The 24660-nt window shown below is 39.5% G+C and overlaps 2 protein-coding genes across 6 annotated transcripts in view; one reads left to right on the top strand and one right to left on the bottom strand.

Moving 5' to 3' along the window:
• ANKRA2 (ankyrin repeat family A member 2) overlaps positions 1-7547 on the bottom strand; it is a 9298-nt gene extending 1751 nt beyond the window's left edge. The window contains exons 1-8 of one of the 4 annotated variants that reach the window (XM_015652284.1): positions 7493-7547; positions 6541-6929; positions 4428-4586; positions 3024-3089; positions 1556-1653; positions 1269-1394; positions 820-886; positions 648-728 (exon numbers count right to left, since the gene is read on the bottom strand). In XM_015652284.1, the coding sequence (XP_015507770.1) occupies positions 648-728; positions 820-886; positions 1269-1394; positions 1556-1653; positions 3024-3089; positions 4428-4586; positions 6541-6829 (886 nt within the window). In that variant the 5' untranslated portion in view covers positions 6830-6929; positions 7493-7547. Of the gene's footprint in view, positions 1-647; positions 729-819; positions 887-1268; positions 1395-1555; positions 1654-3023; positions 3090-4427; positions 4587-6540; positions 6930-7292; positions 7429-7492 lie in introns of those variants that run through there. The other 3 variants (XM_015652287.2, XM_015652285.3, XM_015652286.3) reach the window with 3 other exon arrangements.
• Positions 7548-7599: 52 nt separating this feature from the next.
• Positions 7600-18894, top strand: UTP15 (UTP15 small subunit processome component). Of its 2 annotated transcripts, XM_015652279.2 has the most exons (12): positions 7601-7819; positions 8153-8245; positions 8330-8514; positions 9640-9818; positions 10600-10725; positions 11384-11519; positions 12633-12717; positions 14712-14861; positions 15050-15151; positions 15353-15486; positions 15997-16055; positions 16565-18894. In XM_015652279.2, the coding sequence occupies exons 1-12, from the start codon at positions 7730-7732 to the stop codon at positions 16786-16788; spliced, it is 1563 nt and encodes a 520-aa protein (XP_015507765.1). In that variant the 5' UTR covers positions 7601-7729; the 3' UTR covers positions 16789-18894. The 2 variants fall into 2 exon arrangements, with proteins under 2 accessions (XP_015507764.1, XP_015507765.1); XM_015652278.2 differs by having other exon boundaries at positions 7600-7819; positions 8153-8514.
• The last annotated feature ends 5766 nt before the right edge of the window (positions 18895-24660 follow it).

Genomic DNA, 24660 nt, shown 5'->3' with positions numbered 1-24660 from the left:
AAAGGCTCTGCTTGGAGAGGCATATACAGACACATGAGAGTGAGCTGGCCTTAATTTTTGATTCTATTCTTTTCTGTAATGGCAGGCATTTCACAGCTTTCAAAATGACAGCAGCAATGAAGGAATAAACCAACAAGGAGTCCCTTCTTTGCTTCTGGTTTCCATAACCAAGCCAGATAGTATAATTCACTGAATACTGTCTGCCTCCAAGAAAAGCTAGAGCTAGAGCTGATCTGAAAGAAGGTTTTCCAAACTACATAACATCATGCCAGTCAAGTAGGGTGAGGGGTTCAGGAGGGCTGCAGGCTTCTTATCACTGTCCAGTAACATACTCCTTTGTACAGGCTGAGGAAGCAACTCAGCTCCCCTTGTCTGAGTCATGTCTGCATCAGCCCTAAACACCATTAACTGTGTCCAGCGATACAAGTCCAGGTCAGTGACATTTTTTTACTAAGTACCTGACTTCCTGGAACAAGAATGGAAGCTCCTACCCATTTTGGCCTGATGCTTTTAAGATTATTAAGACTTGTTGGATAGGTAACATGTTAAGAGCTGCAAAACCTCTACTAGGCCATTACAGCAGCTACATAAATGAGAAACTGTGAAAATTAATTTTTTTTAGAAGGGTTTACATTTACAATACTCACCACTCCGATAGCCCAAGGCTACAGCCAAATCCATGGAATTATAACCAGCATCTGTTTCAATAGTTGGATCAGCACCACTTTCTATGTAAAACAGGAATAGAATCTTGTATTTCTGACAATGAGAACTGATTGTATGCTATTACTGATAATTTGGTTTGGACATTTGGCTTACCGAGAAGAATTTTTACACATTTCACATGGTTCCCATGTACTGCATATAGCAAGGGTGTCCCTCCATTCTGCAAAAGCAGAGAAATGCTTCAGACACTTAGTGATTAAGCAGTCCGCAACTGTAATTCCTTAACACACGAATACACTTCCAAGTACCAATAAGAGACTTCCTAGGTTTTATAAAAATGAGGTTCTGTTTTAGATCTTCACAACTTCCATCATTTTTGTGTACTATTCAAGATCACACTTCTACAAGAAGTCAGCATTAGTCTCATTCTCTTTCTGCCAAGAAGTCAGAACTAGTAGCATTAACTTTTCCTATCCTGTGGAAGTTTTGAAACTCTCAGGTATTTCAGAAGTAGAACAACTTTTAAACTCAGACCAATGCTATGTTCCACTTCAATTTTCTGGCCAAAGCACCCTCTGACAAAATTCAAGCTAGAGTCTTACCCAGTCATACTCATTGACATCAACTCCACAGTCAAGCAGCATTTTGACAATATCTGTGTATCCTTTACTGCAGGCCAGTGAGAGGGCACTTTCTCGCCCCTTCCCCAGAATCTGAGGATCTGCACCCTGAAATAAATTATCAATTAAAAAAAATAAGCAAATTTGAGGTTTTACACAGACCTTAACTTTAAAACTTTTAAGCTTATAGCAACATTGACAAACTTAGGAAGGCAAAACAAACTAAACAGTAAATTAATTCAAAAATCAATTGTGATTTTTTTCCTTACATTCTGGAGGAGAAATTCCACTACTGCTATCTGTCCATGAGCTGCAGCCCACATCAGAGGGGTAAATCCTTCTTCATCCTTATGATTGATTAAATTTTCTGTTCAGAGAAAAATACATAACTTAGTAATCCTTTTCAAAAGGATTTCACAATTCCTTGCACTGTACCAGCTGGTGAAATGTGTTGATGGTAACATTTATTTACTGGGAACCAGTGTGACCTAGAAATCATTCTTAATTCTAAAAACAAAATTCTGTCCCAGTGATGGTGGTAGTATCTCTGTCCCAGAAAGAAAAACACATCCAATTAACAAAAGTAAAATTTTAGCCTTTAGTTTAATAATTTTAAATCTAAGTTTTAAAGCTCTATAAATCAAACTCTGTTTTTGCACAGAAATATTACAAGTTGTCCATAATCTGGGCTTCGCCTTTGAAGAGAAGATAAAGAACAAAAAATAAAAATTTGAAAAATAAAGAGGTACATCCTGTATTATACTGTAGACCACGTTTTTTTTTAAATAGAGCTATACAATTTTGTAAAGAATGAACTTGTATAGCAATACAGATAAAACAACTCCATTCCCCACAGAGTTCATGTAATCAGTAAGATGGTCAGTGAAAACCATTAACATCTACATCAAGTGCATCTGGAAGAAGAAAAGAGAACTTTTAACAATTGGCTGACAAATATTTGAGCTGGATATTTTTTTTTAATATCTAAGTACTTTAAAAGTTCCATGCTTATCATAGCACCAAAATAAGCACTTTTATCTGCTACCCACACTCCAGAATTGATTTGCTTTTCATATACGTGGCTCAGTACAAAGTATTTAGACTCAGTGACTCATTATCTTTTTTCCAGTAAACATGTCAACAAGAATGCACTGAAAGCATAGGTGATTACTATTAGTGCATTAAGAATATACTATTCATGTTACTAAATTAATAAATATGTTAGGTAGAGCTGAAATTTTGTACATGTATTACGGACATACAAATGCCACACTATTCAGAATGTGTAGTTCTATTATACTGCAGGTGTGAGCCTTGGCTTAAATTAGCAACATGCAGGTCTTTATGCTGATTGATTAAATAGAATTGGAAAGCCACCATTAATAGAAATATGTTTCAAATGACAAAGATAAATTAAAAATAAAATAAAATAAACTGCTGTGACAGAACATACTCCTTTCTTAGTTCCACGGATTACCTATATAGCTAGAAAGCAGGGAGAGGAAGGGATTTACCGACTCCTATTAACGTTAATAATTTAATTTAAAATGCAAATCATACAGTGAGTAATAGACTGATACAAAACAATAGTCCACATCTGCAAAGAACAGATACCTCATATGTCCTCCAGTTTGTAACATTATTGAGGACTTTATAGCTTTGGGGAAAACAACAAACACAACAATATATAAATTGCTCAAAGGAAAAAAGAAGGCATTTAACCTCCCTCTGTCTCACCTTGTTCAATACGTGTGGCCAGATACAGCATTTCTCCCTGAGCAGCCAGCTGATGAACTGATAAAGCTGCAAAAAAGGAAGCAAAAGCATGTGTTACAGACACCAATTTTCATTCTGCTCTGTTTAGAGCTGAGCATAATATGTCCATTGGTTTTAGCAGTATAGAACTTGGAATCCAGAGTGTAGATGATTTCACCTTATGCTCTGAACTTATTATTAAAACCTGAAAATTTTCCAAAGAGTTTTCACAGATTTAGGTAATTTTTAAACCAATGCAGCAGTCATTCTTGAAAGCAAGGATGCTTCCCACATCAACTCTTTACAAAGTAACATGCTCTCTTCACTGCTGTTGAGTCAGTGACTCAAGATTACTTTACGACCCACTTATCAAATGAAAATGAATACAGTTTGAAAAATTAAGTATGTTTAATTTAAAAATCACACTTGAACCACCAGAAGACCTGTCCTGCTACTCAACAAAGAAGGCCTCTAGTGTGACTCTCACTACTGCAATGTGGAATTACAAAACTACACAGAACTTGACATATAGAGAGGAAAAACAAAGATTGCGGTGGGTTTTTTTGTCATTTCAGAGGTTATGAAGAAATAACCTCCGATCCCACAAAAAACTGCATGGATGCATGGTTTTGATAATTGCAACTTGGAGCAAGCCTGAAAGGTGCTCAGGAAGCTATATGTGATAAATCATCCACATGATGTAGTAACAAAATTAGCTAATGATTACATTAACTGTAAATGTTCACTGTCCTCTTCCAAGTCACTACATGAAAGTTTAGTTTATTTAGAAAGATGGCATATTTTGTTCAGTGGACTACACTGCAGCTCCCGATTAATTTTTTCCATGCAAGTAGCATTTTTCTTTTAAAAAAAATTACTTTTAATTTATAGAGAAAATAGTTTACTGACAAAGTAAGGTAAATTACAGCATATCTATTTATAAAGGAAATGCTTGACAATTCAGAAAAAACCCCACCAGAACAATGCTTCCTTGATTTTCAAGATCTGTGACAATCACAACACTTGCAGTATTCTGTTTTTACGTTACATCTTAAGTATCCTGCAGCATTTACCAGCCGTTTAATTTTAAGATGCACAAGTTCAGAAAACACAGGCATGAAGTACGTTAACTTACAACTTAGAATCTAATTCTTGATTTTGAAAGTATAGGTAAGGGGTTTTTTTTCTTTCTGGAAAATAAAATTTAGTCATGAATTCCATATATCAGGTGGATGACTATTTTATGGTTGGACCCATGTGAAATTAGACAAGACTATCTCAGTGTTTTCTTCTTAAAGTTCATTCCAACACCAAATCAAAAACTGCATAAATCCAACACAGAGTTCACAAAGTAATTACTAACAGTAAAGGCAGAAGGATACTTACAGTTTACAAGTAGAGGTGTTGTAGAGACTTCATTTCCCCTGTGTTTGTTGGTTAGTGTAGTTGATTGTTTTATTGGTGAGAAATGCTTAGTAGTTGATGGAGTATAAACATGTCTTACTTGGATACCAGGGGAAGGAGAAGTGTGGCTGTTGCATTCAGCTAAATTGAACAAAAAAGAGAGGATTTCAGTACGAATAAGAGCATTAAAAGCAAGCTAGAGTCTAAGTCAAACTGTAAAGCACCAGTATCACAAGTCATTTGAAATCCATGTTAAGAAAGCTTTGTGACATGTGCTTTTCCCCCTGTGTACTGTGAAAGCTGAATAAAGGGCTGCATTAATTTCTAGCATAAAATAATTAGGCCAGTTCATATGTTCAGTATGGCATGTCACTCAGAGACACCTCTAAATGAAGGAAGCCTTTGTCTAGATGTTTCAACATGCCTGGTGTGGATTTATTATGTAAGAGGGCTTTACTTAACTTGTCATCTTCTTACAGACACTCTCCAAGGCAATAACATGATACAGCTCTGGTCAGACATGCACTCAGGTACCTGCTCTCCCTTTGCCTGTTCCCTAATCAGTCCACTACACGAGTGGAGACAACCTTCATTAACTTTCTTCAGCAGGGCTTTTCTCACTCCTGGATAAAATTTTAATAGCATTATGGATGCCTGATGAATACTCATCCAGCAGGAAGACAGGCTCCACACTAACTTACATAAAAGGCAACAGCAGGTCACTGCTTAGAATTCAGGAAGGCATTCACTGCTGATGTGTTCATTCATACTAACTGCTCTTGCTTTCTCTTAGAACCTAATAGCATTTTATTACAGAATATATTTATATGTTGTTGTGGCTTCTAATTCTCAAAAGCAGCTTTTGGTTTTGAGATTAAATACTGAGAAGACATATTGAAGGATTAAACTCCATATTGGCTTAATTGATTTGACACCACTATGCACCAGTAATTAATGACTAGAAGCTAATTAACAAACACACTGAATTAACACCATAGAGAACTTTGGGATCATAAATGCAAGCACAAATTCAGGGAGAGAACTAATTAAAAGAAGTAGAGTGTAACAGAAAACAAAATTATGTTTTGTTTGCCAGTCAAACAGCTACAATTGACTGTTCTAAGAGACCTACCATAGATTTTGACCTGTGGTCCCTGGATTTACAGGACTACTTCTAAGTGATTTACAAATGTTACCTCAGATAAACAACCCTATTGCTGATGGTGTAAATCTGTCACTCAGACCTGCATCTCTGCTAGTAAGCACTTGGAGAGAATCAAAACAGATTGAAACCTGCAATAGCTGATCTGCAGCCAAACAACACAAGTCAGTAAAACCATCAAAATTCAAAGCAGGCCTGGCTTTGCATTTGTTACAGGAAATAGGTCACATGAACTTCATGAAAAGATATACCACTAATGGTCTGAAATATGACAGCAAGTGCTAGAAAACACAATTGTTAAAAGGAAGTAGATGGAAGTCCTAATTTTGCTCTGTATCCATATCCTCAGCTGTGAAAAAGATTGGATCAATTCCGATGAAGCTGTCCAGCAATGGCTGGATTAGCTGCAGGGATCCAGACCTGGAGCAGCATTTGCCTTCAAGCAGTGTGAAGCTACAGTGGCAAGCCCATTGCTAGGACTAGAGGCTTTGTACAGCCACAGTGACAAAACACATGTGGCCCACATTATCTTTCATCACCCTCATGAAAAGATACAGCATGTTGCTGAAAGCCATTGAATCTGATGATACAGTGTGTTCAGCAGTGTTTTATAAAGGATACTGCTGAAGGACATGCCATACAGAAGCAGCTTGTTTTCCTAATTAGCATCAGCTCTTAATAACTTAAGAGACTTTTTGTGCCACTGATTTTTCAGTTAATATATGTATTTAAAATGCAGTACAAAAATTAGTATTGGAGAAAATTTTAACACTAATAATGATGGATTCATCAAGCATATAATAAAAACGTTAGAGGAACACATCTTAGAAAAATTATCAATATAAAGCACATATAAAGCAGAAGGGTTTTTTAAGAAAACATAATAACAGGATGATACAGTCCACAGATAATATTTTGTACCATAACTTCAACCTTTAAATAAGACAGATGCAACTTCAAGGTCAGAGTTGACTTGATCTTGAATATTTTTACTGTCCTCCTCATTCAAAGACTTCACAAACCGTGAGCAGACATTCATATCAAATCTATTGGGCAAAATGAATTTCATCCCCATGGTGACACTCTGAGCTGGGCCTTCCTCTGTGCTGGTGTCAAGCTGATGCTCCACTTTAATGTCTGGCATAGGTGGAAGGCTGTAGTTTGTGGTACATTCTTCCACAATTAACTGGGCACCGACATCTAAGTTTGTTGAAGATGCCATGATCTTAGTCCTGTACAAGTTTCATGCAAAATAATGCTTCATTGTTTCCAGCCAGGAGCAATTCTGGCCAGCCAAGCCAAATTTTATGGACAATCTGCAACTGAACAAATGTAACAAAGGTTAAGAACATTCTGGTGAAACAATGCACAATAATAATAATAATAATAATAATCAAACTTTATTTAAGGTTATGGCATTTAGCTTTGTCAGTCAAAACACCGGTAAAGTATCAACCTTGTTGCTGTCACAAGTTAGTGATTTATAACCAGATTTATACCAAGCCAGAAACAAGCTATAAGAAGATTACAGTATTCCCCAGAAACATTATACTTGAGGGAAAAGCTAAAGCGACTTCAAGCTCCTTTATGCCTTTCGCATACTGAGTTAAAGAAATTGCTTCTACCACCTATGCAGGAAAAAAAACCAAATCCCCTTTAAACCGGTAAAGGTAATCCCAGAATACCCGCGGCTTGCTCACAATACCGCGGGAAGCTTCGGGTGGGGCCGCGTTTCGCGCAGCTCCCGGCACGCCTACAGCTGTCCCCTCTCTCTGGAGACAGTTCGTGAGGACAGGCCCGAGGGAGGGACGCCCGCACGGTCCGGGTCCGGGTCCGGGTCCGGGTCCGGGTCCGGGTCCGGGTCCGGGTCCGGGTCCAGCCTCACCTCAGCTTCCAGCCGCCGCCGCCGCCGCCGCCGCCGGAAGTGGGGCCTTGCCTCCCTGCCGATTGGTCGGCGAGAGGCGCACTCTGATGACGCACTTCTGGCGTGCCCGGCGTCTCTCCTCGCGGCAGGCGCGGTGCCCGCCATCGCCGGGGCGCAGCGTGTTCCGTGTGCCCCGAGCCCATCGGCCCTTCCCGAGCCTCTCCCGCTGAGCCGGGCCCGGCCCGCGCCCCGTGCGTCATGGCCGCGTACAAGCCAGTGGTGGTCCAGGCGTGCCCCAAGCTCGGGGAGAAGATCACGCAGGACACGCTGTACTGGCGGGGATACAAGGTAGGAGGAAGCGGCCCAACAGTCGCAGTTACTGGCCCAGAATGCCTTTTTTACTGCTTTCGTGCAATTATTTTATTTTTTTTTAAATACGCATGGGTTATTTTTTAACCTCAAAACACATAATTAATGAGTCAGTTTTAATGCGTCTATTGGAAAAAAATTACCAGAGCAGGAGTAGCCTGTCAGAAGTGAAACTTACTACCATTGTATCTAAGAACCGTTTTGATTCTAATGGAGTGTTGAGTTCTTTGTAGGAAAAAACATTTTATTTTTCTGTTTTCATACTTGATGGTGTGCTTATGTATTTAATGATCTTTTTCACAATTTTTTTAGACACCTGTTCAGATAAAGGAATTTGGTGCAGTAAATAAAATTGACTTCTCCCCAGTCCCGCCATATAACTACGCAGTCACCGCATCCTCTAGGGTAAGTGGCTTTTCCGAGGCTTTTATGCTCTTGTCTTTCAGCTGGTGTCACACAGGGAGATGTAACGCGCTCTTGTTTTCCCAGATCCACATCTATGGCCGTTACTCCCAGGAGCCCATCAAGACGTTCTCTCGCTTCCGGGACGCCGCCTACTGTGCCACCTACAGGGACGACGGGCGCCTGCTCGCCGCCGGCAGCGAGGACGGCAGCATCTGCCTCTTCGACGTCAGCGGCAAAGCACCGCTGAGGCAGTTCGAGGGTCATACCAAGTAAGGCAGAATTGGGTTGCTTTGTTTGCTGGTGTAAGCGTCTTTGCTATACTTGCATATCACAGACGCAATCACAGACCGAATGGTTTGACATTAAAGATTGTCTTCTTCCAGCCCCCCTGCCACAGGGCAGGGACACCTGCTCCTAGATCAGGTTGCTCAGAGCCCCATGCAGCCTAGCCTTGAACGCTGCTAGGGAAGGGGCTTCCCCATCTTCTCTGTTCAAGTGCCTCTGCAATATACAGTGTTTGTGTGAAATTACAGTCCTGTGTCTGCTTCACATGCTGCTGAAAATCTGAGTAATACTGATTTATGTTGCTTTTGACTGTCTCGTGTTGTTCTTACTGGAAAGTGGATTTTAAAGTTAAATTAAAAATGAGAATGAATTTTTAAATAATTCTAAATATAAATAAAGTATGTAGAAGAGTTAATACATTTTCCATTTCACGTGGGTGTGTCTTAAGTTGTGTAGCTAGTCTTGTGAGTACATTTCATTGCTAAGCACATTTTATTTGATGCTGGTAGGAAAAGAACTCTAAAAAGTGTCTAAACAAAAACAATGAAGAAATACACCAGGAAAAGCAGGAATCCCTTAAGAAAAAGTTCAAAAGACAGAAAAAGTCCATAATGGTATCGTGGGATGGGGAAGAAGTTAGGAGTTCTGATGTATCAGTGAGGCAAAGACAATGATAATGCTTCAGCAGACTTCTGTGTGATGAAAGATTAATGTGTGTTTTATCTGCATAGAAAAACAAAAATCCCCCTTTCCATGGGAGGTATCCAGACTGACCTCAAGAGCGTTTCTGTTTGTGGTCTGTTTGCAAATTGTGTGTTGCATTCTAAGGGCTAGATTAACTGCACACCTGTGCACACCTGCGTGTTCTGCCAACATCTGTTGGGATATTACAGTGATAATGAAAACTTCAGTAGTGATTCTAAAGGTCAAGAAGATAGTTCAAAGCAGCCAGACTTAAAATTTACTGTTATAAGGTGAGGCTTTATAAGTTCTAATATTAAACACTGCAATTCTAGGTTAGAGTACTTTAATAAACTCTTCATACAGACTAACTTCTCTTGAAACATGAATATATTTTAATTTTGGGTATTGTGGACTTTGTTTTCTAGACCAGTTCATCTAGTGGGCTTCCTGTCTGACAAATACCGAATATTTTCTGGTGGTGATGATTATTCATCAAATTTGTGGGATATTCCAAGTGCCACAGAAATCATATCTTACAGTGAACATACTGACTATGTGAGATGCGGCTGTGCAAGTAAAGTGAATGCAGATGTCTTCATAACAGGTTTTGTTTTATTTTCTGCTTATACTTCTTTTGGATTGAATTGAAGAAAAATGCTGAAAGATTATTTTTGGTGCATTAAGGTCATGTTTATTGTATTTTAGTCATAAAGGATCAGTGTGCCTATGCAATGCCTACTTTGTTGTTTTCCTCTTTTTGCCTGCTTTTTAAGCTTGACACAGATGTTTTAGGGGAAACTGCAGGAATTGAGTTTTAACATCTTTTTGGTTTAGCCTATTAGGGTTAACAGAACTTTTGAAAGAAAATACTGTGAATGTGTTCTTTGGCTGGGAGTGACTGAAATGTTGTACCAAGTTTCTGAAGCAGGACACTAGTCTGTACAGTCCATAACTGGCAGATTCAAAAGCATGAGGTCATGTGGAGTTATTTGGGACCAGTTGCTTTTGGTTTTCCTAGCAGTAGCTTTGTATCAGTCTGTGGGAAACTGGGAAAAACAACCTAGTATTCCTTTTTTCAAGAGGCACAAGAGGCTAGGTTTTATCAGGTTGCTTGATATTTATTGTTACAAGTACACTTGATTAATGGAAGTGAAATAAAATTAAAACAAGTTACTTTTACAGACTGATGTGTAGATAGGGCTAGAATTAGAAAATCTATGTTGCCCCAAGGCTGAAAACTAAGCAAAGTAAATCACAAGGTGTTTTTACGTTTATGGTTTAAAACTATTGCTATTAGCCAGGAACTCCTTCAGATGGTAGGACATGGCTGTTTTAGTTCCTGAACTAGTTGAAATTATGAAATTGATTTATGCTGGTGTCTGCAGGTTCCTATGATCACACTGTGAAGCTGTTTGATGCACGAACAAAGAGTAGTGTCTTGACAATAGAACATGGCCATCCTGTGGAGAGTGTGCTTCTGTTTCCATCTGGTGGACTTTTAGTATCTGCAGGTAATTCTGTAAAATCAAATATCTTTTCTGTGGTCCTCATTTGATAATTACTTCGTCTACGTATTTTTTGTGTGGTGTTTTAGTTTGATAATTACGTGGTAAGTAGTAAAATAGTTGGATTTCTCAAGTATCTTCTGTAGGAATCTGTGTTTATCTGGCAGATGGAAGTAGGGGGTCTCTTCTTTTTGTCTTTGCTTTGATATTCTTGTAGTTTCCACTTCCCTCCCCCCTCCCTCCACCCCCTCCAAGTTACTTTTAATAACAATTTGCAGACTCAAATTGGCCCACTTCTAAATTGAAGGAATTAACATACTTAGGTTTTGAAAAGATGGGACTGTGTCTTTCTCTTCATATTGATAAGCTTTTTTAGTCTCTTGTTGCTGTTGCATCAGAAGTGCTGTAATCCTGTAGTTTATAGATTATTTTTTTGTTTTGTAATGAATATGGTTGGAGAATGGTTGAGTCATTCAGCTCCATTCAGAATGGCCTAAAAAAAGAGCAGGCTTGTGCCAGGAGATAGAATGGAAGACGATGGTGAGTGGGTACAGAAAACTGTTAGGAAGTAAAGGTACCTGTGAAGGAGATACTGCATCATTCTGTGAAAACTTCTTCAGAGAAACATAAATGTAAGACTCTTTTGTGTCCTTCCTCTTCACAGGAGGTCGATATGTCAAAGTTTGGGATGTACTAAAAGGTGGACAGTTACTAGTTTCACTTAAAAATCACCATAAAACTGTAACTTGTTTGTGCCTGAACAGCTCTGGACAAAGGTTATTGTCAGGATCCCTGGACAGGTTGGTAAATTTTGTGGCTTCCTTATGTTTGCATTGTTTAGGACTTTTTTTCTTTGAAGACATCACTGTTAACCTGTGTGTGGTTTTGGGCTTTATTTGAGAATATGGTTTGGGGCCAAGGTACCTACTGTCTCTGCTTTTGCAGGTCTAAATGAACTTTGAAAGGTTCCTTCCAACTCAAACTCTGCTATGATTCTATGATACACCTTAATCTTTTCCTCTCACTAATCTGTATATCAATAAAGGATTGTGTGTGCTGTTTGGGAATGCATATGGGGAACTTCTAAGTGTTCAGTTCTTTAAATCTCTAAACTGACTTCTCCAGTCTTTGTAAATTAACTATTCTTAATTTTTATACTGTTTTAATAGCTATTAGTATTCACTTGTTAAAAGCCTGTTTTTCGTGTCTCTTTGCTGTTGTTTCTTGTACCCAAGAGTGCTTGTGAACATGACCTCTTTGCTTTTTTGTTTGGTTTCAGTTGATGAGTACTGGTACTTGATGTTTTGTCTCTGAGACATTAGAAATATGAAGTGATCTGAAATGAAAGTGGATCTGTTTTCCTCTCCCTCCTGTATTTCCTAGCATTCCTCAGGCATTATGATTACATAACACTAAATTTTATCCTTGTAGGATAACATTTTGTTTTCCAATTAGTTAAACATTTCATGCTTCCAACCAAATCCTTAAGGGGCACCTTGATACAAGAACATCTATGGATTTACTCCCAGAAAATGCTAGTAGATCTTGTATTTAAAATTTAAGAACAAATTTGAAGAGATGCTTTCTTTGTGTTTTCCCAATATGCATTTCTGAATTCAAATAGTCAGTACACTAAACCAAGTAGCCTTTGGTTTCTTCTTCTGTTCTCGACCCATTTTCACCTCTTTTGGGACAGCAGCAATCCCAACTTGACTTGTGGATACCTTTTACCTTTAAGAATATTACTGTTGCAGGAGTATTACCTAAGAAGCTCAATGGTAGTCTGAGAAATGCATTGTATTAATACTCAGTTTCCTTAAATGATCTGTAGAAGGTGAGAGTGATGAAATGCCTGTGAATTGACTACAGTAGAGCTTTACTAACAGTGTTTTTAACTGTGCTCTTCTGTGTAGGCATGTGAAGATCTACAGTACTACATCCTACAAAGTAGTCCACAGCTTCAACTATGCAACATCCATCCTCAGTCTTGCGTTGTCGGTAAGTGCATTAGAGGTCTTCTTAAACAAGGTAATTCCTGATACCTTTTAAGTCACTGAAGTAAATAATTGTTGGTTTCACAGCTACTGGGTGTTCCCAAAGAATGCCATGCATGCAAAGTAGGGTGATTGAATATGTTATTCCTGAGTAACAAACACTAAGAAGTTTTGAATGTAATAGAATCAAATACCATGTTACCTGACTAGATCAGTACAAAATCTTGTGTTTATAAATGACAGTGTACATCATAGGGAAAGTATTCACTTTAGAAGGGAAGTCCTTTAAGAAGATTGTACTCACCTTTTACCTTTCAGGAATGGTGTAAGTCCTCTTGCATGGCAGCAAAAAAAATCCAAACAAAAAGTAGTTAATTTGTTGAGAAATTTAGAATAGGGTGTGAACTTGCTTTAAAAGTTGGTGGTGTCAGGTTGGTCTGAGGAAGAAAGAAGAAGGGTGTGAGCATAAATTTGTTTTTGAAGGCATGTCTTGGAGGCAGACAGCAGAGACTCTTACAGTTCTCTAAAGCACTTGATTTCCAGTGGATAAGTGACCTCCTGGCCAGAAATTTGGAGGCTAGCACCAGTTTTTAAACTACACTGTGGTCATGTAGTACCCCCTTATGTAGCCTCTGAAGGACATGTGAATGGGCCTGTGAGGGATCTTTAGTACCTTTACTACTTTATATTTTCCTGCTTTTCTGGAATGTAGAAGAAAGTGTGGGGGGGGAGTATCTTAATTTCCTACCAGATTACCTAGGGAGCTGAGCTAAAATAAACTTAGAATATTTTTTCTTTTGAAGTGAAGAGTACAGAATCCATAGCCTTTTAAGACCCTGTGGCATCTGCAAAATATGCAATACCTGTAGTTTAGCATCTCTAGAGTGTGTATAATACAACTTTTAAAACATAATCTTGTTTTCTATTGACTAAACATTTTGAATTTTAAATGGGCATACAAGAACATTATAATGCCTTTACTTAGTCAAACCAAAGGTGGGTCTAATTCCAGATGCTGCTTCCAACTACGGCCAGCCATAAGTAAATGCATATAGAAAACTAAACGCAGGGCAAGCGTGATGATATTGTCCCAAATTCCATTTTCAGATGAGAAATGAACTCATCAAAATGTAGTTTTGGTGTAATTCAATTAATTTCTACTGTGTAAGCCTATTCAGTCTCTCCTTGAGCTTGATTGAACTTGAGACCTTCTTTAGATTCCTTGTCAAGGACTTCCACATTTCTGACACTTGTGTGAAGAGTTACTTCCTTTTATTCCACTTGAATCTTCATAAGCTTCAGCTGATGCCCTTAAATGAGCCATTCACCAGCTGATCTCCATCTATACCTGTTATAATTTTATAGGCTGTTATCATGTCATAGAATTGCTTGTGTTGGAAAGGTTATATAGTAATCTAGTTTCAGCCCCTTCTGCACTGGGCAAGGACATCACTAGACCAGGTTGTTCAAAGCCCCATCCAGTCTGGCCTTAAGCACTTCAAGGGATGGGGCATCCACCATTTTTCTTGCTGAAATTTATACCCATTTCATTATATAAGTGAAATGACATATGCCAAGGACTGGTGTTTTGAACAACTTTCAGTTGTTTCTCAAAATCCTGCTGTTCCATTATAGCTTTGCTTTCTCATAGGTTCTGTTCATGCCTGCTGTATGGTACCTAATAGCCAAAGGTAGTTGCATGCCATTGGAAAAAACAAAATTTGGTAGTTACAGAAGGATGTTAGTGCATAATTGAGTTTGATTCATTAGTCAATCTATAATGTTGCTTATGAGCATAGCCTTGTCTCTTGCTTTGAACAAAGTATTCAATCACAGAACCTCAAAGAGGTGCCTTCCACCTTAAGTCATCTATGATACTGTGATTTGAACCTTACCATGAAGCATAAAAATAAAAAAAAAATTGTGTATGATAGAGCATGCATGCATGAGAGAGCACAAATAAAACACTGGGTCCTAACTCTGATTTTGTTGTGCTAGCCTGAAGATGAAACCATAGTTGTAGGCATGACCAATGGGGTGCTGAATGTTAAACACAGAAAACCAGAAGAAAAGAGTGAAAACACTCAAAAGAAGAGACAACCAGCATATAGAACCTATGTGAAAGGAAGAACTTACATGCCAAAACAGGTATGATGTGGTAAAAAAATATGTGCTGAAACGTTTCTGAAAAATTGGTTTCTTGGAAGGTGCTAAATTGGAGAAAGGGAAGGGAGGGAATATGTAAAATTATTCATGGTAATATATGTAATCCATTGTGTAAGTGTGTATGTGTATTTGTCTTACTCTGAACTCTTTTTTTTTTTTTTTAATTCTAGGAAGATTTCTGTGTCAGCAAACCTGTAAAACGTGTTTTGAGAAAATACGATAAGCTGCTGAGGAGTTTTCAATCTTCCAAGGCTCTTGATGCAGTATTGGAGGTGAGGCACTGGTTTTTCTTCTTGACAGAGTTTTGTGCTGACACCTAATGCTAATTTTCCCTGTATGTCATACTAACTTTATTTTAGTGTATAACTAGGAGGGAATCTAGGTTGGGTTCTGTTTGGCTTTGCTAACACCAGCCCTGTGTGTTGTGTGTAAAGATGCTGCTTTGGTACTAAACTCTTCTTACGTGTGTCCAGCCACCCATCATGCTTCATACTCCTGAAGTCACGGTTGCAGTCATGCAGGAACTACATCGCAGAGGAACACTGAGAAGTGCCCTTGCAGGCCGGGACGAGAAGCAAGTTAATCTCCTGCTTACCTTTGTGGCAAGGTATTATTTTAGCATGAGTTCCTTCTGACTATTTTGACAGTTCTATTTCCTGATGACTTCCCACAGAGTTTAAACAAATCACGGGTAGAGCACAGGTACTCCTGAAATCTCACATGCCTCTTCTGTTCCAATACCAAGGTTTTGGGATAGGTTTGAAACAGTTTACCTGTTAGCACAGCACAGTTTTGCTGATAGTATGAGAGATTCTACTTCTTTGCCAGACACTCTACCTGTAGTCTGTTATTTTCCGTCTCTGTGATGAAACTTGTGTTTTTATGCACTCAAGGCTTTTTGACGCTCCTTCAACCCCCATTGCCTTCCTGAAAGGAGGAGGGTAAATACCGCATATGTGGGTTTTTTTGACTTGCATCTCTGACTGCTGTTCTGTGACGTCTCTTTATCGTGAAAAATTTGTCTGTATGCCTATGTGAGAAAGCTGCTTGTTGTTGGTTCAGTGCAGTACAAAATTTTACAAAACATGTAAAATTGGAATGTCTTCTAATTTTGCAGGCGTGTGATTGAGCCTAGATTTACTCCTGTGCTGGTGACTGTTGCTGATATGATCACTGGTAAGACAACACAAAAAAAGATTCTCAGAGCCATATAGCTAGCTTGCTAAATATTTGAAATAAGATTGAAAGTGCTACATTTTTAAGAAACCAAACCCTTATGGCTTTGTTTCTGTGTATGGATTTAGTGTCAAGAGAATGATCCTAAAAAGGAGTATTTCCAGATAACTTTGACCATAGTCAGGATTCAGTTTGCATAGGCTGCTGGAAGCTCCTCGTTGTCTTTAAGTACCTTTGATACTATATGTTTCTTCTTATTAGTATTTATTACTCTCTTATTCAGTGAGGTAAAAATAGTATTTGAAGTCATAAAAACTTCAGTTTCTGTTTGACATACTGCCCCTGTAATTACATGCAACCACTGCTTTCAGAACAGACAACATTAAAGTTACCTTATTTTTTCAGAACATTGGATTTGTGCTAGAATCCTTAAATGTATCTCTAACTATCAAATACAATTTTTCCTTTTTCTACATCTATGGATTCTTAACTGATATTTTTCTCTACAGATATTTATCAGCCTGTGGTTGGGCAGTCAGCAATAGTTGATAAACAGTTCTTGAAACTTCAGGAAGCCATTGGAAAAGAAATTGACTATCAAGAAGAACTACTAGAAGTTCTGGGAATGATGGATACACTGTTTGCTACTTTTACTAAGAAAAAAGATACCTGTCTAGAAGAGAACAAAAGTAATGGTGTTACAGAGATCATTGAAACAAATATGAATTTCTGACACCCATCACAAAAAATTTCACAATTGTGAACTTGAAAGATGACCTATTCTCCTGGTAACTTCTTATACTAGTGACTTTCAAAATAAGCTTCTCTATGTTGAAGTTATGTTTTTTAAACTGTGTTGCTGAATAGGCTTGATTACTGAAGACAGAGAAAGAGGACATTTTCAAGATTGTCCATACAATATTTTTCAAACAATTTAGTTTTAAAGTTTTAAAGTTTTATTTCAGAGTTACACAACTTAAGGATTTATATGGCCTGATTTTCAGTAGCAGCAGGGCTGCAGGGGTGGCTTCTGTGAGAAGCTGCCAGAAGCTTTCTTCATGTTTGGCAGAACCAGTCCCTGGTGGCTCCACAGATGGATGTGCTGCTGGCCAAGGCTGGGCCAACTAGAAATGGTGATAACAAAGTTATTGTGCAGTTGTAATTGCAGCCAGAGAAGAGCAGAGTGAGAAGATGTGAGAACAACCACCCTGTGGACACCAGGGCCTGTGAGGAAGGAGGGGCAGGAGATGTTCCAGGTGCCGAGATTCCCCTGCAGCCCATGGTGAGACAGCCCATGGTGAGACAGCCCTGCCACTGCAGCCCGTGGAGATCCATGGGGAATGCAGAGATCCATCTGCAGCCCATGGAGGACCCCATGCTGGAGCAGGTGGATGCTCCAGCATGGGGAGGAGAGGAGGCTGTGACCCCATGGGAGACCCATGGAGAGAGGGGCCCTGCTCCCAGGCTGGAGCAGCCTGTCCTTGGAGGACTGCACCCCGTGGAAGTGTGAGCCACAGCACTCAAGTGTGAGCTGCAGCACTCTGGGGAGGACTGCTGCCCGTGGGATGGACTCACACTGCAGAAGTTCATGGAGATCTGTCTCCCGTGGGAGGGAACCCCACGGTGCTGCAGGGGAAGGACTCCTCTCCCTGAGCAGTGGGAGAAGCCACAGGTCCTGAGCTGACCTAACCCCTGTTCCCTGCCTCTGTGCCACTGGGGGAGGAGATGGAGGTGGGAAGCAGGGAGGGGTGGGGGAAAGGTGTTTTTAAGGGTTTCTTTTACTTCTCATTGTCCTGCTCTACTTTTGTTTAGTAATAAATGTAATTAATATCTCTAAGATGAGCCTGTTTTGCCCATCATGGTATTTTATGAGTGATCTCTACTGCTCCATATCTCAACCCATGAATCCTTTGTAATATTTTCTCTCCTCTGTCCAGCTGCAGAGGTGAGTGGGAGAGCAGCTTTGTTGGCTGCCTGGTGTCTGGCCAGCACCATCTTGATACAGTTGTGTGTTCAGTACTGTCAGCAGTCAACAGTTTTCTGTTTTTATTTCCCAGAAAATAATTGATGTTTGTGTAATTTTAATGTGTCACTGTCCTTATTTAAGGTTAATAGCCAATCTCACAACATTGGAAAAGCAAAGAAAACAGGATACACATTTGGTAACACTTGACTACATTGCTTTTTCTCTCCCTGCTTCATGTCCATTTAAGATTACCATGCATTCACAGTGCACAGCAGATTGACTCAAGAAGTGCATGCTTATGTATATTGTAAAAGTTTAGTTTAATTTTTTTAATGATGCATAATGTAATGAGTGAAGTGCACACCAGTAAGAAAAATTCAAGTTAAATATCAAAACTAAATTTTTGTGTGTTTCTGTCACTTTCAATGTGCGCAGTATGATGGAATTTGAGTCTGTTGTTTGAATGCTAGGATAGTGGTATATTTTAACTTCAAGCAGGGCTGGATCAATATGACTGCATTGGAAAGAGGTGTGCCAAATGCTGTTGAGTATATGTAGTATGATACTAGGGTAGAACTTTGTTCTTAACCTGTTCCATGCCTTGAATTTTCCCCAGGCCTGGAATTTCTCATAACAGGAATTTCTTGCAAAATTAATTTGGTCATGTTTGACGTTAAAAAGCAGATAGCAGCTAGAATAGTTTTGCAAGTTCTACCTAAAATCTTAACAATTGTGACTGAAAAGCGTGGAGTGCTGTCTGGTCTGCCCTTAAATTACTGTGTGGACAATGTATGTTCTTGACTAGTAACTGGGATTTACTAGTTTTGAATACTTAGAATGATAACATAATAATGAGAAACATGTTCAAGCAAACTTCAAACTTGTAGTTTCCTTGCTGCTTATTTAATTATTTTTATTTTTATTTTAAATTTTGTTTGTGTTAATAGACCCGAACCTTCTTTTGTCTTTTAGGAAATCGGTGCCCTTCTTTTAATTGTGTGGCTTAATCAGGCAGTATCTCTTAGATTTCACATAGAATTAATTTTCAGGAGTTGGGGTGGTCAGGAGGTTTATCTTGGAGCCTCCTTATTGTGTGAACCAGTATTGCTTGGAGTTGAAGGAGCACATTTCTCTTGGCAGCATGGTTTTCTATGGCTTGAAAACCACCAGCCTTGGCATAAAGAAGCATACTCTTAATTCCTACTGGCAGTATTCATGTCTATAGTAGGTAGCCATTTCCGTGCTTTCAAGTTTGATGTGTGACTAGCAGAAGTGTAGGAAAACATTAGATTAAAATTGTGATCAGTTGGATCTAAAGTGGAGAGAAATGGATTTGATGGTTGGACTCTTAAGTAGATGAGAATTTGGTTGGTTGTTTGCATCCAGAGGGTATCAGTGCTCAAGGACTCAATGTCCAGATGGAGATCAGTGATAAATGAGCAGTGTCCCTCAGGAATCTGTATTGGAACTATTACCATTCAATATCTTCAATCACTCTGACAGGGGATCAAGTGCATCCTCAGCAGGTGTGCAGATGACACCAAGTCAAGTGGTGCAGTTGACACACCTAGAAGATGGGATGTCATTCAGAGGGACCTGGGATAGACTTGTGAAAGGGGTCCATGAGAATCTCCTGACGTTTGACAAGACTAAGTGCAAGGTGCTGCACCTGGTTTCAGCCCAGGCTGTGGTGAAGAGATCACAGCAGCCCTGCCCAGCGGGGCTTGGGGGTGCTGGTGGGTGAGAGGCTGGACATGACCCAGCCATGGGCACTCCCAGCCCAGAGAGCCAAACGTGTCCTGGGCTGCATCCAGAGCAGCGTGGGCAGCAGGGCCAGGGAGGGGATTCTGCCCCTCTGCTCTGCTCTGCTGAGACCCCACCTGCAGGGCTGTATCAGCTCTGGGGTCCCAGCACAGGAAGGACCTGCTGGAGTGAGCCCAGAGGCGGGGGGCATGAAGATGATCAGAAAACTGTAGCACCTCACCTGTGAAGACAGGCTGAGAGACTTGCGGTTACTCAGCCTGGGGAAGAGAAGGCTCCAGGGGGACGTTATTGTGGGTTTTTAGCACTTGCAGGGAGCTGATAAGAAAGACAGGGACAGACTTTTTAGCAGGCCCTATTGTGACAGGATAAGGGTAATGGTTAAAACATAAAGAGGGTAGATGCAGACTAAACCTATGGAAGTTCTTTACAATGGGAGTGGTGAACAGGTTGCCCAGAATTGGTAATTGCTCCATGTCTTTGAGCATTCAGTGTCAGGTTGGATGGGGCTCTGAGCAACCTCATCTAGTTGAAGAAGTACTCTGCTTGTTGCAAGGTTGTTTGACTAGGTGACCTTTAAAGATCTCTTCCAACCCAGTTTGTTTTATGTATCTCTATTTTACGGAAGTTTGATGTGTTAATGACATTTACTATTCATGTTGTTTTTCAAGTGAATTTGCCAAAGTAGATGTGGAAACAAATGTGGGGTATCCTCTACAGAAATGGAAATGGGTTGAAAATATGAAAACACAAATTCTATTAAGATCTTGATGTCTAAGACTACTAAAATGAAATTTGGAAGACTTACATGACTGACAAGTTGTATTTTGAGTTCCACAGTACTTCCTACCTCTGCATTGAAAGCTACTATTTGTTCAGGTGACAAACTTGCCAGACTTGCCTGTTCCTTGTGAGTGTTAGTTTTTGTTCTGAAAAATGATTGCTTATTTTTTCACATTTAATAAGATTTTTTTACATTATGCAAGTTTTTCGGTACCAACATAAATAAGTTACAGAGGAGCTAGGAAAAGATACTGTTATTACCAGTGTAGTGCCTGTTGTTCACGTTCTGATTTTATTTAATTACAATATTAAGATAAAACTTTTTTGTTTTTAAAGTAGGCTGCAGCTTGAATAAAATAGGAAAAAAAAGCTCCAGGTAAGAATTTGTAGTGTTCTCTTGTGCTTGTGAATGTTTGAAATGATTTACAGCAGTGCCTACCATAAATATTTTTGTTCTGCAAGTGAAAAAAGTGATTGATTTATATAAAAACTAGTTAAATTTCCAGATAATTTTAATGCACTATCCTATGCTCCCGAATCTAGTATTTTGGAATATTAAGATGGAGTGTAATAAACTGGAATACTTAAAATAATTAATAATGCATTGTATTGGAGGAGATGTAGTGCTGGGTGTCCTGTTTTGGGAAAGGATATTAATCTGCTTATATGGGAAAGGGAGCATTTATTGCACATGGCATCATCCTTGACTTGTAGGTCATTTGGAAATAACCAGGTTGATTTGCCTTTGAAATACAGTTAATAGATTACACTGCCCCAGAGCAGATAGTTATAGACAGAAAGCATGTCGGTTACTGTTCTTTTAATGTGCTTTTCATAGGAAACATTCTTGCAGCTCTTTGTTGCAAAGAAGGAATACCTCCTTACCCCAGAATGTGTGGCTCAGGAGCATAGTTGGTATGGAATGTAACCAGAAAAGAGGCTTTTCTAAACAAATGCCACCAGAATTAGACTAGGATTCAAAAGAATAGTGAATTAAAACTTCCTGTTTTCAGGCACCTGAATTACATGGGGGAAACGGAGAGATGAGCTGGTTGGTCATTTTGCTGCTTTTGTCAAGGCTTCAACTGAACATCCCCAGCAAAGACAGTGATATCTTCCCTGGAATAATTCCACCAATGAGTGAAACTTTTATTGCCAGATCATGTATACATTCTAATTTCTTGAAGGCATTTCAACATATAGGCTTGAAGACCATGCTGCTAGAATTTACTAAGTTGTATTGTTTGAGTTGTTCAAGGTCAGATAACTAACAACATGAAAACTCTCATTATTTTAGAAAATACTGAACTACTTGCTGTCTAACATTATGATCAAAATATGTAGAGTGTTTAAGAAATAAGAAACTGAAGCAAACTTATAAAAATTTAAATCAAAGATAACTGGTCCATTGCTTGATGGGGTCAGTTACCTCACAAATAGGGAGGTAGAGAGAGCAGAGGGATTGAATGCCTTCTTCACTTGTGTCTTCAGCACAGGTCATAGGCTGTGGCATCCACACAGGTGTCTCCAAGAAGGCCATGACTAGAGGGACAATGAACTCCCCAGCTGAGTCTGAACTTGTTTGAGGCTTCTTCAGCTGAATGTGCATAAATCTATGGGCCCCAATGGGAGTGATCACAGAGTACTGAGAGAAGTGGCTGATGTTATTGCATGATCTCTCTCCCTTACTATTCAGCTGCCCTGGGAGTCTGGAAAGGTCCCAGTCTTCTTCACGTGGCAAATACTGTCCCAGTTTTCAAGAAAGGTGAGAAGAAAGGCTGGTAATTACAGGATTACCAGTCTCACTGCAGTGCTTGGTAAAACTATGGATAAGGCAATCCAGCAGTTACTGAAAAACAGTGGAGTGACAATGCAGTCATTTGTCACAAACAGCAAGGGCTCATGAGGGGAAGTCCTTGACAAATTTAATTTCCCTTTGTGTCAAGCTCAACCATCTAGTTAATGATGGGAAGCCAGTGGATGTAGACTTAAAATTTTGTAAGTTTACTTGGAGAAGTTTATCTAAGCTGTGCCACTTGAGGAGTGGGGTGGAGTTAGAAGAGGAGTAGGAAGAGTAGTAAGCAAGTACTAAGTAGTAGTAATACTACTAAGCTCGAGAAAACACCTCACTGCCTCCTTGCTGATGATACTTTCCATTTTGTAACATTACTTTTTTTGTGTGTGTTGAAAGCTAAGCATTCATCTAAATATTTTGATCCTTATTAATTAAGGTAGTAATTGTCAAATCAGATTCCTTACCTTTAACTGTTTTCAATATCCAATGTATTCAAGCAGAAACCATTTGGTATATCGTGAAAAACTGAGTAAACATTACCAGTGGCATAGCCCTAGGCAACAGTAATTTGATTGATGTTTGGATGTTTTATGAATCAGAAGACAGTCTCTGCAGTGTGTGGTTTTTTTCCCTTTGTTACTTGAATATGATCTATAAAAACTTATCTATCAAACTTTAGCTTTGCTAGATACATAGTCCCAAAACATACAAAAATCTTGCCTAAGTCCTTATTTGCATGATAGAAATGCAGGAGGCGGTTTCTTCTGGAACTGAAACCTGAGAGTATCTTATAATATTACATTGTTACATTGGAAACTATGTAAATTAACCTTTAGATAACGATTTTCATATCATTTTCAGTTGTCAATATTTGGCATTGACATCCTAGGTCTACAGCTGCTTCAGATGCCCCTATGTTTGTATGCTTTTCTAAGATAACATGCAGGTGGGTTGCTTGCTATATTCTGTGCTGAATGAATGTAGCAACTGAAGTAAAGCAATACTTAGGTATGCTTCCAGTAAAGTATGCTGGGGCTGGATGTAGAGGATAGGTGCTACAAGATGGTTGCAAGCCATCTTGCAAACCTGGCTGTACACCATCAACCTGTACCTCTTTTCCTCCAGGTAAGTTTAACTTTCCAAAGTCCTGATGACACCATAACCAGCAGGTTCTCTCTGTAATTTTGGAGTTGTGGACTTTTGTGCCTGCTTCCTTGCATAGCCTTTTTGTATGTGATGAACCATACAAAGGAAAAACAATGAAAAGTTTTGAATTTTAGAAATGAATGCACACCCGTGTAAAGTCATGAACATGGCTGGTAATGGGAATGGTAATGGGGTTTTACTGGCTTCTTTCTCTCCTTCAGGGATTTGAGAGGTAACTCACTTTTCCATAGAATTAACAGGGGACAACGTCTTCAAAAAAGAAATATTCATGTGAACAAGGCATGTTCCCTTCCTCCTGCATGTGAAAACACAGAACACTTTGCTTCAATGATAACCTTCTTACACTCTTTCACAGCCGACGGGGGGGAGGGTCCCTGCCCCCTTTCCCAATGGTAGCATATTTAGGGACTTAACTCTCTCCCCCCAACACCTACCCTTCTTTCCTCTCCCCTCTTATTTTTCTCCTTTTTTGGTTATGTATTCAGCATTGCTTCTTTATCGGTTCCCAACAGCACTTAACGGGTGCAATGAACAGATCAAATAAATTGTATCTAAACCATACGTAACAACAAGTAGAAACCAGAATGAACACTTTTCGTTCATTTACCCCCCCTAGTTCTTTTGGGCTGGAGTAAAATCCTATTTTATCTCTCATAGGGAGGAATCTTTTCAACCTATGCTCTGTTACAGCAGTCTAATTTGCTTAATATTAGTCTAACGCTGCTGTTACAAAGAAAGTATGCTGTCCATCTAGAGTAGGTTATGAACAAATTTACAGTGCAGCAAGAAGAAACTTATTAAGTCTCTACCCCCAGTCTGGTATTCATAACTCCACACCTTCAGTGCCTCACTGTCCTTAGCTAGTGAAACAGGTTGGCAGAAAAGCCTTAGGATATCAACACAAGATGGTTTTAAGAACAGCTGAAGTTATGTATCACGTACACGTGGCAGCTGAGAAGCTAAGATGTGGTTTGGTTTGTCGGGATCCAGTGCACTATGCAACACGAAACACGTGTGGAAGGGCCGGGTAGCAGGCTGATCAACCCGTGCCTGGCGTGGGCAGCTCCCAGCCCAGCGCCGCTGCCTGCGGGAGCGCGGCCCGGGGAGCGGAGCGCTCGGAGCGGGAACGCGGG

The sequence above is a fragment of the Parus major genome, chromosome Z (assembly GCF_001522545.3).
Source record: "Parus major isolate Abel chromosome Z, Parus_major1.1, whole genome shotgun sequence".
In the NCBI taxonomy this organism is placed as follows: Eukaryota; Metazoa; Chordata; class Aves; order Passeriformes; family Paridae; genus Parus; species Parus major.
The sequence above is the reverse complement of the archived record's forward strand: the minus strand, read 5'-3'. Positions and strand labels throughout refer to the sequence as shown.